Source organism: Emydura macquarii, unplaced genomic scaffold, assembly GCF_026122565.2.
Source record: "Emydura macquarii macquarii isolate MOO-44397 ecotype Brisbane River unplaced genomic scaffold, CSIRO-AGI_Emac_v2 contig_1644, whole genome shotgun sequence".
Taxonomy (NCBI): Eukaryota; Metazoa; Chordata; order Testudines; family Chelidae; genus Emydura; species Emydura macquarii.
The window spans coordinates 20,760,550-20,774,397 of NW_027131781.1; the positions used below are offsets into that span (position 1 = coordinate 20,760,550).

Sequence of the window (13,848 nt, forward strand, 5' to 3'; positions counted from 1 at the left end):
TGATAGCCAAATGAGCGGCAAAAGAGGATGTGCAGGGGAAGGGCAGATAGAAGTTTTAAGGGTGTGATCCAGTTTCAACATTATATGTTATAATGTGCATGATTAGACTGGAAATGTTATAAACTCAAGTTCAAATTATTCTTATATGAAAAAATGGAGTGAAAGATCTACTTTGAAAGTCATTTTTAGTCTTCTTTCAGCAGATCTGGAAACACTCATTAGGGTCTTCATCTGCCACCTTGTGGTAATATGCAGCATTTTGTAAGACTTTTGGGTAAAACAAATTAATTCCTGTCCTTGCAGTAATAAAAGTGTGTTAGCTATGACCATACAGAAACCAAAGCTGAAATGCTAGGATATTTTGGGTCTCCCAGAACACTCCAAACTTTTGCTTTCTCTGGTTGTGCAGTGTACTAGAAATGCTTCATAGTCATTAAGAGGTGAGAGCAGGTCCAGTGGTCTGAGGAAAAGACTGACTCAGGAATCCCTGAGTTCAATTCCCAGCTCTTCCACGGACTGTCTGTTCCCTGCATGTAAAATACTTGGAGATCCCCAAGTATTATTATTATTAATGTATGTGCAGCTAGCTTGGAGTGGGATAACATGGTTTTCCCACTGCTGCATGGGAGGGCCTGCTCTTGTGAGGGTGTAGTGTGCCTCCCACAAAGTGATGAGCGTACTTCCCTGTTATTAACATAAGTCATGTCTGGGGTTATTCCATGGCTGGGATTAAGTCCATTGTCGATGTGTCCCAGGAGGAAAGGAGCTGCTCAGTGCATCCAAATGCCTAATGTTTAACCAAAAAGTAGTGCTAAGAAAAGCTCTGCACTGTTTATGCACATTTTACACCATAGCCTCATTGTTTTAAAGATAATTTTATCCCAGGGCCATAACACCAGAAATGGAGAATGACATTTCTCTACTGTCCTCCACATACAGCTTCTCGAAGGAGGGCTGTGCGGCCAGGTTGGGCTGGATTTTCTGATCTCACTCTTTGTTTCACTGTTATATTTTGAATTATAGCACTTGGCATTATAAAATAGCACTCAAAACATAAACACCTATTGATCCCCTACACAATACCTTTGAATAGCTAGACTGTAAGCTCTTCGGGTCAGGGCTCCTCCATAGCTGCCTATCTAAAGCACCTAAGTGCATGGCTGGTGCTACAAAAATAATAAATAGGAATTTATTCAGTATAATATCTGTGTATTTTACTCTACATGAATATAAACTCAACTGTTTTCTCTCCTTGATTATGAAGAGACAACACTAAAACCTACAAAAATAAAAAGCCATGGTTCAAATATGTATAACCAGAAAAGCAAAATACTATTTTTGTATTTCACAAATAACATTCCACCTAATTTAGACTTCATGTTTACTCTGCCCTAATTATACTGGGCGCCTGCACTGTAAGGCCACAATTAAGTGTGCTTAGAGCACTCTGGGTAGATCCTTGACTTTATTCTGTTTCCATGGCAATAGACTTGAATCAGCATCTCAGATTCATTACTGAAACCACAGAATGGCAAATAACAGCTCACTCTTGGGTAGCTCATGTCCTGAAATAGAAGCAATCATAGCTGATATTTCCTTAAGAAGAGCTGTAAATATCTGGAGCTAAGGAAACGAGCATACCCTTTCCTTCCAGACTTCAGAGCCTGCAGAACAATGAAAATACTCCCTTTTATTTTGCTGCAACAATGTAATGAGCAGAACCTCCATTAAATTCTAAAACCAGAATGGGACAGATTACTCTTTTTGGTTCTTTCATGCCCTTATACTCTCATGATCTTGCAGGAGCTGAGTTTTTATTTAATAAAGAGGAAGGATGGTCTTGTGACTAAGGCACCAGACTGGCACACAGAAGATATGTATTTTGTTCCCCGCTTTGCCACAGACTACCTGTGTGACCTTAAGCAAGTTACTTGGGCTCGCTGTGTTTCAGCTCGCCCCATGTAAAATGGGGATAATAGTATTTCCTTTCTCCCACCCTTTGTCTAGCTAGTTTTTGGGACAAGGACTGACTCTTACTACGAGTATATATGGTGCCCAGCAAAAGGGGCTCTGATCGTGGGCTCCTATGTCCACTGTAATACAAATAATAAGGACAGCACAACAAATACAACAGCAAAGTGGCCTGGGTGTCCAGAATTAAGCAGGAAAAGGAAATATTCCCCCACCACGTGGGGTACTGTGGACATGACCTAGCCCTAACTGAACAGTGCTCTGCACAAAACTGTATTTGTACATATTGACATTTCCAGGGTTACTCTTTAGTTTCAGCTCATGAAAGCACAAGCCAGAACAGGACCTTGGCAGTGGAAATTGCACAGAACAACAGCAAGCTCCCTGCCATCAGCTAGCCCAAAAGTGGACAGCCCATGCCAAACAGGAGGTATGCCAATGGAAGCCAGATGTACTGATTCAGCATATCTTGCTTACAGCCTCAGTCAGTATGAGCTCCTATATGGAGCTTCTAGCAGAGATGGAAGATGTCCTCCTTAGCAGGCACCACTGCCTTGCACAGAATGTGAATACCCCACTGGGCACAGTGCCCATCACTGGTGTAAAGTAAGGTACTTTGCACATCGTTGCACCAGCAAGTATAAATCCAGCTCATGGTTATATGTTATACCCAATAAGCAACATGTACCTGAATGTATTTACCTGCATGTCTGAGTTAGTGAAGCTGCAGGCAGACAGGTAGTTTGTGTGCATTGCAACAGATTTCTTCTTCGCAGCCATATTTTCATTTTTATCAAATGTCAGTGGATACACAGAGCACTTATTGTCCAGGCCACTAGAGTTAAGAATTAAAAACACAGGGAACAGTTAAAACATTAATGACAAGAGAAAGTGGGATGAGAAACAAACTTAAGGGTGAAACATACTAAAAATTCTGCAATGCCAAATCCTTACAAATGTAGATTTCTATTATATTTCACCACCCAGGATTCCCATAGGGATACCTATATGCCAAGGGAATCTTCAGCTACTTCTTTATGGCAACTTTATAGGCTATTTTGCACTGCTTGAACAGCTGGAAGTGGGACTGAGGTCCTAGTCCTTAGTATTTCTTACCTGCATTTAATTAATAAACTGCTCTTTATTGAACCACAGTCCATCCAGCATCAACTGACAAGTGATACAATATTAACCTTGCAGTTAATATTGTGAATAAAGTCCAATTGCCATTTTCTATTGAATTACGCATGTTTTTAATATTACTTTCAGGATATTACCATTTATCTAACTTACTGAATTTGGCACATCTTCTATGGAAAAGATGCTATAGCAACTGATGGCTTGAAGACCATGCTTTCAAAAGAACTTGAAAAGAGGCAGTGGAAATATTGACTGTGTTGCTGAAAAATAATTCTTTGGAATAAGTATTTAACATTTGAGGTTCCATGATCTAATTATGAAATGACAAAAGCATAATTTCTTTGTGTACTAAATTTGCACATAACTTAAAACAGTTTTATGGCCCTACACGCCCTTGATCTGCACATACTATGAAACTCCCTTTGCCACCATACTGCATATTGGATCAGGCCCATACTGCATGTTTTGATTACTATGTGACTTTATTCATACGGAGCAGATTTCTTTAGCTGTCTGTGCTTCAAACTTGAAGGTTACATATATAGACCAAGGACAATATGTGGTCCTAAAATATTTGCAGAAGTTTGAAGCATAGCGAGAGATATCTGCTCCATATGAACAGTGGTTATCAAAACAAGCAATATGCATCTGGTTCAATATGCGGTATGAGTGTGATTCGTCAGAGACCCAATCCAATATCCACTGATGTCAACTGATGTCATTCATTCCAAGGAGTTTTGGATCAGGCCCTACTTTGGGTCCATATCTTCTCTCATGCTGGTACAAATCAGAAGTAACTCCACTGAAGTCAATGGAGTAACATCCATGTGAACCAGTGTGGGACAGGATCAGGCCCACTAGATGCAATACTCTCCTAAATGTCTACATCATCCAAATGATACCACTCTCACTATTTATTAAGCGGTGAATCAATTCCAGTGATGGGTAAAGGTAGCCACATATACAGATTAATTTGGATAGTTGCTTTTTTCTGCTAGAATTACTAAATATCAGGTCTTTTCCCGAGGATTCCAAATTGTTTTCTAAAGCATTCTTGAAGAAAAGAACAAAAATAAACAAGACACCAACGTTTTAAAACTTCCCTGCAGCTCCATAAGTTACATTTACTTGAGACACAGAAAGTTACAGATCATCTAGTTTAAGAAGCTGCAAGAACTTCTACTTACCCACAAGCAATGGCACATCCAGATGGGGCATATGCACATGCCATCACCCAGGTACATGGCATAGTCACTGCATGTTCCTGAAACATAATATGCTCCTTACATCTCAGGAATCAACTTCTGAGTGCATTATCACGTCCCTAATTAGTGTTAAAATAACCAGAGGCCAAAACTGCTCAAATGCTGTCATGACTCCTCATTGTATTTAATGAAAATAGACCAGTGGCATACCGAGGGTCTCCCACGCATCGTGAAGGGCCAGCCCGGCTCCCTATCCCCCCCAAAACGGGGGGTAAGGCCGCCCCAATGGAGCCGGTGCCGGGCTGGAGTGGTGGGTAAGTGCGCTCCAGGCTGGCCCTTCACAGAGAGTGGGGGGCACAGGAGGCTCTGTGACCCTCAGAGCCTCCTGTGCCCCCTGCCTCCTGCGCATGGTGAAGGGCCGGCCCGGTGCCCCTCCCCGCCCCCCATCCACCCCTCAGCATGCCACTGAAACAGACAAAAGATCAGAGATTATGCCCATTTTTAATAGATTTTTGCCCCTAAACCTGAATAGCGCAGGATCCCGCTTTAATTCAAGATCATCTTACACTGTGAAACCAACAGGACTGTGAGGATGAGAACTGAGCCACATTTGCCAAGTTACGCATTTCTTGGTACCTCTAGTCTTATTATCCAACACAAAGCTAGTCAAAATTTGTGACTGGTTGTGAATTACTCCAGGACAATCGTGTAAAACTCTTCACATTTTGGAATGTCATTGCAACATTTTTTCAAAGGAAGTTACAGTGGCCTGTTTTTTATAATGCCAATGATACTCTTTATTAGCCATAGCTTCTGCTAAGGCTATGCAGACCTGAGCCACACTGGGGATGGGGCTGGAGAGGGAGCAGTGTCTTTCATGCGGGACATCTGGGGACATTATGGCTAAATAAGCCAGGAAAAAACCACAAGGAGTCAAAATGTGCCAGGGCACGTGCTTACTCATGGCACTCGCTACAGATATTCTACAGGTGTAGCCTGCACTTCACAGGGCCCAGAGTTGTGACACGCTCATGCTCCAGCTAGAGAGCAGGTTGTTGGAAGCTTACACTGCCAAGCATTTACTGCCCAGGCAGCAGTGCCATGAGCTCTTGTGCACTGAGGAAGGTAGAGAGGGAAGGGTTTCCACTCCAACCTCTAGCACATCCATGCAGTGCAGCCATAATTTGGCTTTATATACAGAAACTGCAGAAGTCCACTTACCTTGTTGGTAGTGAAGGAATCCCACACTATCACCTTCCCATCCTAAAGTCAACACACAATGAAGAGAGACATTGGGGACTTTGAAGTATACTTTCACGCCCACATTTCAAAGAGCTGGGCAAAGCACTGCTGTTAACTTCCGTCCCACATGCCGTTTCCCCCAGGAAATATGTCGCCACCTTTACAACATTGCTATTAGCAATAGCAAAGTGTGCTATGAATCAGTGACAGCCCTTAATTAGGCTAATTATTTCTGTAAATGCAAAATGACACTGCAACATCCCCCTCCTACTGATAGCCCAATGGAGTCTAAAAGCCCTATGCAGAGATAGACACCCTTTGTTCCAGAGTGCCTCTGAAAAATCAGTCTTAGCACACCTGACTTTTAAAGGTCTTTTAAAGACCTTTCCTTAGCCCAAAGAAAGAGCAAGACCCTCCCTCTTTGGCTATGTCTGCACTATGAGCGAGGAGTGTGATCCCCTTGCTCGCATACACCGACTCGAACTAGCTCAATGAGAGCTAGTGTAAGCATAAATAGTAGCATAAATGTGGTAGCACGAGCAGTGATAGCAGCGGAATGGCATACCCATTCCCAGGACAAACCTGCCTGGAACTGATGGGTACTCAACACAGCTCAGCCATGCCTCCACAGCCACATTGCTACATATACTCGTGCTAGCTTGATAAGCGCTAGCATGAGCACATGTACATGAGCAGGGGAATCATATCCTAGCTCACATGGCAGATGTAGCCTTTAAGTGAATGGAAGGAGCGGTCCTCAACTCTTGAGGAGATGGTGATCTCCATAAGAAACAACAACCTGGATGAATTTTTATTCCCTCTTTTCTCCTAAACAAACTTATCCTAGCTCATAATTATCCTCTTAGCTACATCTCCACTTCACATCACTCTGTTTATCAGCTTTTCCCATTCCACCCTTCCTCTGCTCCCCTCTTTTTTTTCCTACCACTACTCTTTACTTAACCTTTAGTTGCCCACTTCAGTAACTTACTAACAAGAATGAACATACAATCAATAGTGCCTTGTTGGTATGTTGATGCCAGTTACCTTTGGCTGGCATAATATCCTTTAACATTCCAGTATGGTAAGAGTGAATTGTTTGTTTGTTTGCAATCAGCTATTGTTATTGTCCCTGGACTCATTCATTTTGTAAAATAGAAGTTTAAAAAAAATGGAAAATGAAATGATCTAAGTTCCATCAAATGGAAAACAATCCTCACTTGCCTGCATTGCTAATACCTGAGACGTAGATTGGTTCACAGAATCACTGTGAATCAGTTGTGTTTTTTTCAGAACATACATTTTAAGGTGGAACGAAGCCTCTCTCTTTTGCTTTCAGACTATATACACTGATACTTTACCACTTCAAAAAATAGCTTACTAAATATTCAATCTTTGGTCTCCTGGCTGAGACCACCAAGAATGGTGCCAGACAGCAGTAACTCTCATAGTGGTTTGTGATGTACATATCCTATTCTATCCCATAGGCACTAGACTGAGACCAGCAACTCATTTCACAGAGGCCAAAGAAAAGCTGTCAGATGTAACAAGTTCCAGCCATGACCATTTTGGGTTGAATGTGAACCAATGACCTAGAAGTGAAAGGCTTCTATCTCAATACCTCCCCCATTCCCTGTACAACACTGTGACATAAGACTGATCTCAGACAGACTCAAGGACTGTTTCTCAAAATGTCTAAATATTTGTAATAGTTCTAGCCGGCGGCTGAGGGTGTTTTTTTTTTTTAAAAGGTCACATCAATCTTCCCAACCACAGAAAGGATTTCATGTTCACAGATCACATTGACACCTTTCTAGTAGAATCAGAATGTTTTCAGATCTCCCATCCCAATTCTTTCCCTTCATACGTTAATTCAAATGATGGAATGAAGTGCTGCACACTGAGAGTCTATAAAGAATACGTAAACAAGGTGCATCTAGATTCCAAACCAGCTTGCTGTAATACTGTATGTGCGCTAAAGTACTCTGAACACTGGAAAAATTTTGTATTAAAAATGGATAGGTGTGGTGATGCTTACCAGAATTATATTCTTTATTCAGTAGTTTGGTTTGTTTTCTCTGAACAAATACATTGCCAACGGAATGCTTTAGGCATCATGAAAGCATGGAGACTAAATATAGATTTCATTTCCAATTAATGCTACTAAGTGTAGCTATCAGAATTGTGCAGGACTATCACTGACTTTGAATAGCTCCTACACATTTCCTCACCTGGGAAGAGCTCACAATTCGTCTTTTATCTTTGCACCAGTCCATGCAGAGGACTTTATTACCATGGCCTTTCAGAGTTCTCCTGGTCTTCATCACAAACTGACCTAGTGCCTCCACACGTTCCGCCACCTGATGAACTGTAGAGAATGAACCATAAAGAGAGTCACCAAATGTTTGCTCCATATTAAAGCCCTGGTCCTGCAAATAACGTATGCCCATGAGTAACTTTACTCACATGAGTAATTCCAGGAAGCACAGCACATCTAAGCACCACTGTGTTCTTCACTGAAGCACAGCTAGTACAATAGAAGAGACCTTAGAGAACACCATCTAATCAAACCATCTGCTATACCAGCTTCTGTTTGTTTGGAGGGAGGGGGTTGTGTGTATGTTTATTTTACAAAAATTCACCTACATTATTTAGGACTTTTTACATTTGTTTAGAATTTTTTAAAGTTTGAATAAATTATATGCAATGTCATAGGATTTTAGAGAGATCACTTTTTAGTGCAGTGTTTTGTCTCAAATGATTGGTGTGGCTCTAAAGTCCTCAGAAAGTGCCTTTACTGTTATAACAATCTTCCCCCCACCCATAACTTCAGTCCCAGCAATGGGAGGACATTTTAATGTGGCAGCTCTGACCCAAAGGTGATATAGGCATTGGACTTCAGTCAGTTAAGAGGTTTGATCTGAACTCTGAATCCCCACTGGCACCCATGGGAAGTCTGCATGAGTTGAGTGGCTGAGCAGTTTTTGTACTAGCATCATATCTTTTGACGTTAACCTGCGTCAGCGTAACAAAGCCTTTGCACTTCACTTGGCTGGTGTCGGGATAATAGCAAGTGTTTATTTCTCAGACTCTGTGAAACAGTTTCTATTCATTCTGGAGAATCCTAAGTAAAATCCTCCAGCTGGAGTTCTCACGATGTTTTAAGTTATTTATTAGCGGGGCTTCCAGCGGCTGTTTCTATAAATTAGCTTAGATTTCCAACAGGACATGGTTGTAACAATGAATGTGCAAAGGCACCTCAGTGTGAAATCCACCCTATGGCTTTGAACTGTGCCAGTTTGCTATCTTGCACCCCTAAAGCCTCATGCTGGGGCTGTCAGTGTGTTTGGGGGGAAGGTATCAGCTGAGGACACTAATTTGTTTCTGACCCGATGATGTTCATTCTATGAAGGGCTCAGCAGGGACATGCTGCCTCCTTTCACACAGGACCAAGGGGACTGACTCCATGCTGGCCCCACGTAACCAGAGTAAGAGGAGGGGACATTGTATTTACCTTTACATGGATCTAGTGGCTCTGCCAGCTTTAAAACATCTCAGAAGGAGCATGGAGGGAATGTGTCTGCTACTCAAGTCCACAGGCTGAGGTAGGGGTCATCGAAGGTGGTGTGCTGTAAAACAGCCCTGTACCTGGGTCCTGGCCCCAGAGATTAAAAAGGGCCAGGTCCAGAGGCATGCTGGTGTGATCCAGTGTGTGTCACATGTTCCCTTCTAGTGGGTGACAAATATCAGCAGATAAGATATTTCTACTGCGATCAGCTAAAAGAGACAGCACCTGATCCAAACACACTGGAATTAGTGGAAAGACTTCCATTGACTTCAGTGGACTTTTGTATCTGGCCTTTACTCTTTTAGCTCTAGTGATTTGGAGCTGGAACTCTGAATTCAATCCCCACAGTAATTGCTCTGGGTATCTGTACTTGTAATTGAGTTGTGGGTAACCCAATACCTTTCAGGATCAAGCCCTAAATTGGAATTACTATTAATTTAAACAGCTCCCTACATCTGCTTCACTAAACTCACAGCTAAAATCTTTTTCTTTTGTTTAAGCAACGATGAGAAAGCATGTGAGCTGGGAAGGGCTGTCACAGCAATAGGATGGGCATCCTTACCCTACAGAGATGGCTCTTCGGCTCACAGTCAGCTCAGCAATTTCTGTCTCTAAGTCTGAGATTGATTTCTAATGCATGGCTTTTCAAAAATTATCTTTCAAAACACAGCCTTGCAGACTGTGCCAGAAGCTGAAATAATGCTCTTAGCTACAAACACTGCCCTGCCAGGGACTAAACCTCACACAGCAAGGGAACTAAACTGTTGCCCATTATTCCTGACAATATGTCCATTACAGAATGATCTTTATGAGAGGTCAGATGCAAAAAAAACCTTTCCAAAAAGTATCAACTAAACCCACAGAAAAACTACATTCCACTCCCCCCACCTCATCAAGTGAAACCAATCAAATGATCTATAGAGATCCTGAAATAATATCATCAGAAAACAAGTGCTGGAGATTGTTAGGACAACTGGAAGACCAGGCTGAAATGCTTGTGTCCAGAACTTATCAAATAAAACAAATCTTTTATTGCCAATAGCCTACACGTTTCCTTTCTGATAATGCAACGTAGATTTTGCAGACCTGGCTATTTTAGTATTAAAAAACTCTCTTAGAACATTGATCTCTACACACTGAATTCAAAACAAACTGATATATGCCTATGAAGTTTGTGTTATGCTGCTAACACTTCTGAAATATTTACAATATTTTTAGTCACTATTGCCAACTATGGACCTGACTATGCAACCCTTACTTGGGCAAGTAGCTCCACTGCAGTGAACAGGATTATTCACAAGAGCTAGTTTATGTGAGTAAAGGTAAAGGATTGGGCCCATATTAGTCCAATTAAGACTGGCTATCTTTCTATAAGGTATACGAAATATTTATAGTCAAACAGAAGTCATGGAGCTTGATACATAAATTACTGGGTGAAGTATTTTGGCCTCTTATGTGTGGTGTTGGGAGGAGAGGAAAGGGGGCATGTCAGACTAGATTATAACAACAGTCCCTGATGGCCTTAAAATCTATTAATCAAATAGACAAAATAATTGTTAATATTTTTAATCTGAACTTTTAAATGGTGTAATTAACTCAGAGTTTTCCAGATTGCAAGTTAAATAAAAGGCTAGGACTTCAGATGTCTGGTCACATTTTTCAAAGCACAGAAAGAGACCATAAGCGTCAACACAGAACCAAATCTATAAAAAAAAACAATGGAGGCATTATGCTCAATAGTGCACACACAAGAGTAAAAAAAACAACATTGCTTTTAAAGCAGGGAAAATGCTAAAAGTCACAGATTTGGTCATGGAAATCAAGCTCTGGGCAAACACAGAGCCTTAATAAAATTAAATTAAGGAAAACATTTATTTACACATGTATAAAGTAAACAAAAACATGGAGAATCTTTCACAAACATCATGAGACCTACACTTAAGTCTTAAGAATATGTCACAGTTAAAGGTAAGCATATGCTTTGTTAAATAGGGACAGTTTTAAGCATGTACTTAAGTGTTTTGCTGAATTGAGGCCTCATTGCTTATATGATAGAAATCATACCGCAAGACTGTATTTAGTTATGGTAATGATTCTGTAATGAGGCCATCTCCATTCAATTATTCCTAATTATAGGACATTGACAAAACCTATGATAATCAAATTTGGGCAAGAAAATGCTTCATTTACAACATAAAAGAAACAGGTGTATTTTTAAAAAAAAAATCTTAAATTTACATATACTCAGTCCTGCCATTCCCTTGGTGACACAAACAGTGACACATATATCAATAGATACAGTTTGTATCCCCTTTCAACAGAGACTTCAAAAATAGAGACAGGAGGAACAAAGTTTTAATAAGCCCACAAAAATTACTGGTAAAATCAGTCCAAGAAAAACATAGCAATTTATAACCTAATATTTGTTTTAAAAAAAGGAACGGTAGGTAAATAAATAAAATAATAATAATAATAGTGTCTTGCATCTCATGGACAGCAGCCATATTCCAGGGATTTCAGGTAAATAAGGTTAAATTATTTTGCATTAACCAGAGTAAAAGGCGAGGGATGGGTGCTGTTATCATGTCTTTGCACTGCAGTAACTATGGACCTTGACATCAGAGCTTCCTCACAATGGATTCCTGTGGATAACTTGGCAGCTGCATGGCTGGGAAGTTTTCGACCGGTGCTAGGAGGGCACCGCCGGGGGGGGGGGGGGGGGGGTTTAAAGAAGGGCCATTGGCCCCTCTGGAGCCGGCCCGCAGGGATGAAGTGCCGGCCCCGCGGAAGGCGAAGGCAAAACTCCCACTGACCCCAAAGCCAGGATTTCACCCCGGCTGCGGCCGCCGCCGCCACCCAAGCGATGCCGCTGAGTGACAGAGGTGAACCCAGAGCGCGGCGGCAGCCACCTCTCCCCTCCCCGGAGCCTCGCCCCGCACAGCATCGCCCGGCCCGGCCCAGCGGGCGTGGAGAACGGCTCAGCGCTGCCCCCTGCCGCAAGGGCAGGCCCGCACTCAGCCCGATAACGGAGCTGGCGCCGCTGGCTGCCCATTGTCCGCACGCGGCTGCCCGGGGACCCGGACCGGCCCCGCCCCGCTGCCCTGCCGCACATGCACCGGGCAGCAGCAACCAGGGGCGCTCGGCTCGCCTCGCCTCGGCCCGGCCCGGCCCCACACTCACGCTCCACATCGTGCAGCTTGGCCCGCTCCTCCTCCAGCCTGCCCTTCAGGCTCTCCGCCTCGCTCTTCAGCGCCGCCAGGGTCTCGCTCTCGTGCAGTCCCTCGGTTGCCATCTTTGCCAGGCAGGAAGCAGCCAGGGAGAGAGAGAGAGAGAGGAAGGGGGGAGGGGTTTGCGGGCCCGGCTCTCAGGGATGCTGCCGCAGCTCGCGCCGCCTGAGCGAGCAGCTGTGCCCGTGCCGCCGGCCTGGCTGGCTGGGAACCGCCCCCCCGCGCGCGCTGACGTGCCGGGCCGGGCCGGGCCGGGCCGGTGCCGCTCCGGGCAGTCAGCGCCTGAGCAGGAGCGGGGCCGGCTGACCTGACACCCGGGCTAAGGGCACGTGCCGCTGGGCAGAGCTTGAGTGAGAACCGCCCTTCGGGCTCGGCCCCTTTGGCCAGGACACGCGGGGTGGAGCAGCCCCTCCCCAGCCCCGGGGGCAGCGGGGCTAGGATTTTTCCAAGCCGAACAGGGGGGTGCGGTCCGGCCCCCCGGGAATCCAGCTCTCCCGGGCAGCAGTGACCATGTCCATCCCCCTCTCGGCGGACGGAGATCACGGTCCTTACCTCTTCTCGGGGAAGTATGGTGGAGGATGCATCGGTGGTTGGAAAGAGTTAATCGTTATTACATGTCTCAGATTCATTCTACGTGTTAGTCCCCCCAACACCCCTAAGTTTCGGCGTTTGCCTCCATGAAATGGGTCAGCTTCGCAAAATCCAACTGCACGGAGGAAAGCCCTGCTTTTGATGTCATGGTGACCATTTTGCCCAGCATCATCGTCAGTGGCAGGCTCTCTGTGTGCGAGAGACAACAGACTGCCTCTGCTGCACCCATCGAGGCTGTAACTGACTTACATTTGCAGGGCAGAGGGGAGCGCAGTAAAGGGGCTTTGCAGGCTTTCTGCAAAGGGAGCTGCTGCTTCTGCTTTTGTTAACTGGCCTTGATCTCCACGGAGTAACTTTGTTAATATTGACTCCCATTGTCTCCATTAGGCAAAAAATAGACCAACCACATGCCTATTGTTCAGCCTGGAGAAAGTCCAGGATTGAAAAGTGGGATAAGAAAATAACTGCAGCTGCTTTTCAGACTGTGCGCACATCCTGGATGCAGTATTAGGCCTTGGAGACAATAAAGCCCTTTCCACACTGCGTTCAATAGCAGTACACAGCTGGGTTCAGTCTCCTGCAGTTTATCTTTTACATCTTTATTGTAAAGGTGCCCTATAGAGTTAACACATAGGTGGAGTAGGGAGGCAACATTCAGTTCTCCCCCGTGTAAATGATACTTTGGAAATAATTTCCAGCATCCACCCACTTCCCAACCTGTACCTACTCACTGGATAATCTAGTACTTTCAAAGTGATACCAAGGGAACAAAAGCATCATTACTAATAAGCAAGAACGTGATAGGAAGGTTCTAGCCTGTGCTATTTTGGGATCTGAACAATTAAACCTGCTTATATGAAATAGAGGAGTCTGACTATTTTTTTGACCTGATGAGGCAAAGGGG

General features: G+C 43.8%; 1 protein-coding gene across 1 annotated transcript in view; it reads right to left on the reverse strand.

The window, feature by feature from the left end:
• LOC137158186 (guanine nucleotide-binding protein subunit beta-5) overlaps positions 1 to 13,848 on the reverse strand; it is a 93,550-nt gene that overhangs the window by 13,410 nt on the left and 66,292 nt on the right. The window contains exons 1-6 of the mRNA XM_067555849.1: positions 12,906 to 13,044; positions 12,307 to 12,418; positions 7,790 to 7,926; positions 5,538 to 5,579; positions 4,299 to 4,375; positions 2,674 to 2,806 (exon numbers count right to left, since the gene is read on the reverse strand). Of these exons, the coding sequence (XP_067411950.1) occupies positions 2,674 to 2,806; positions 4,299 to 4,375; positions 5,538 to 5,579; positions 7,790 to 7,926; positions 12,307 to 12,418 (501 nt within the window). The 5' untranslated portion in view covers positions 12,906 to 13,044. Of the gene's footprint in view, positions 1 to 2,673; positions 2,807 to 4,298; positions 4,376 to 5,537; positions 5,580 to 7,789; positions 7,927 to 12,306; positions 12,419 to 12,905 lie in introns of the transcript that reaches the window.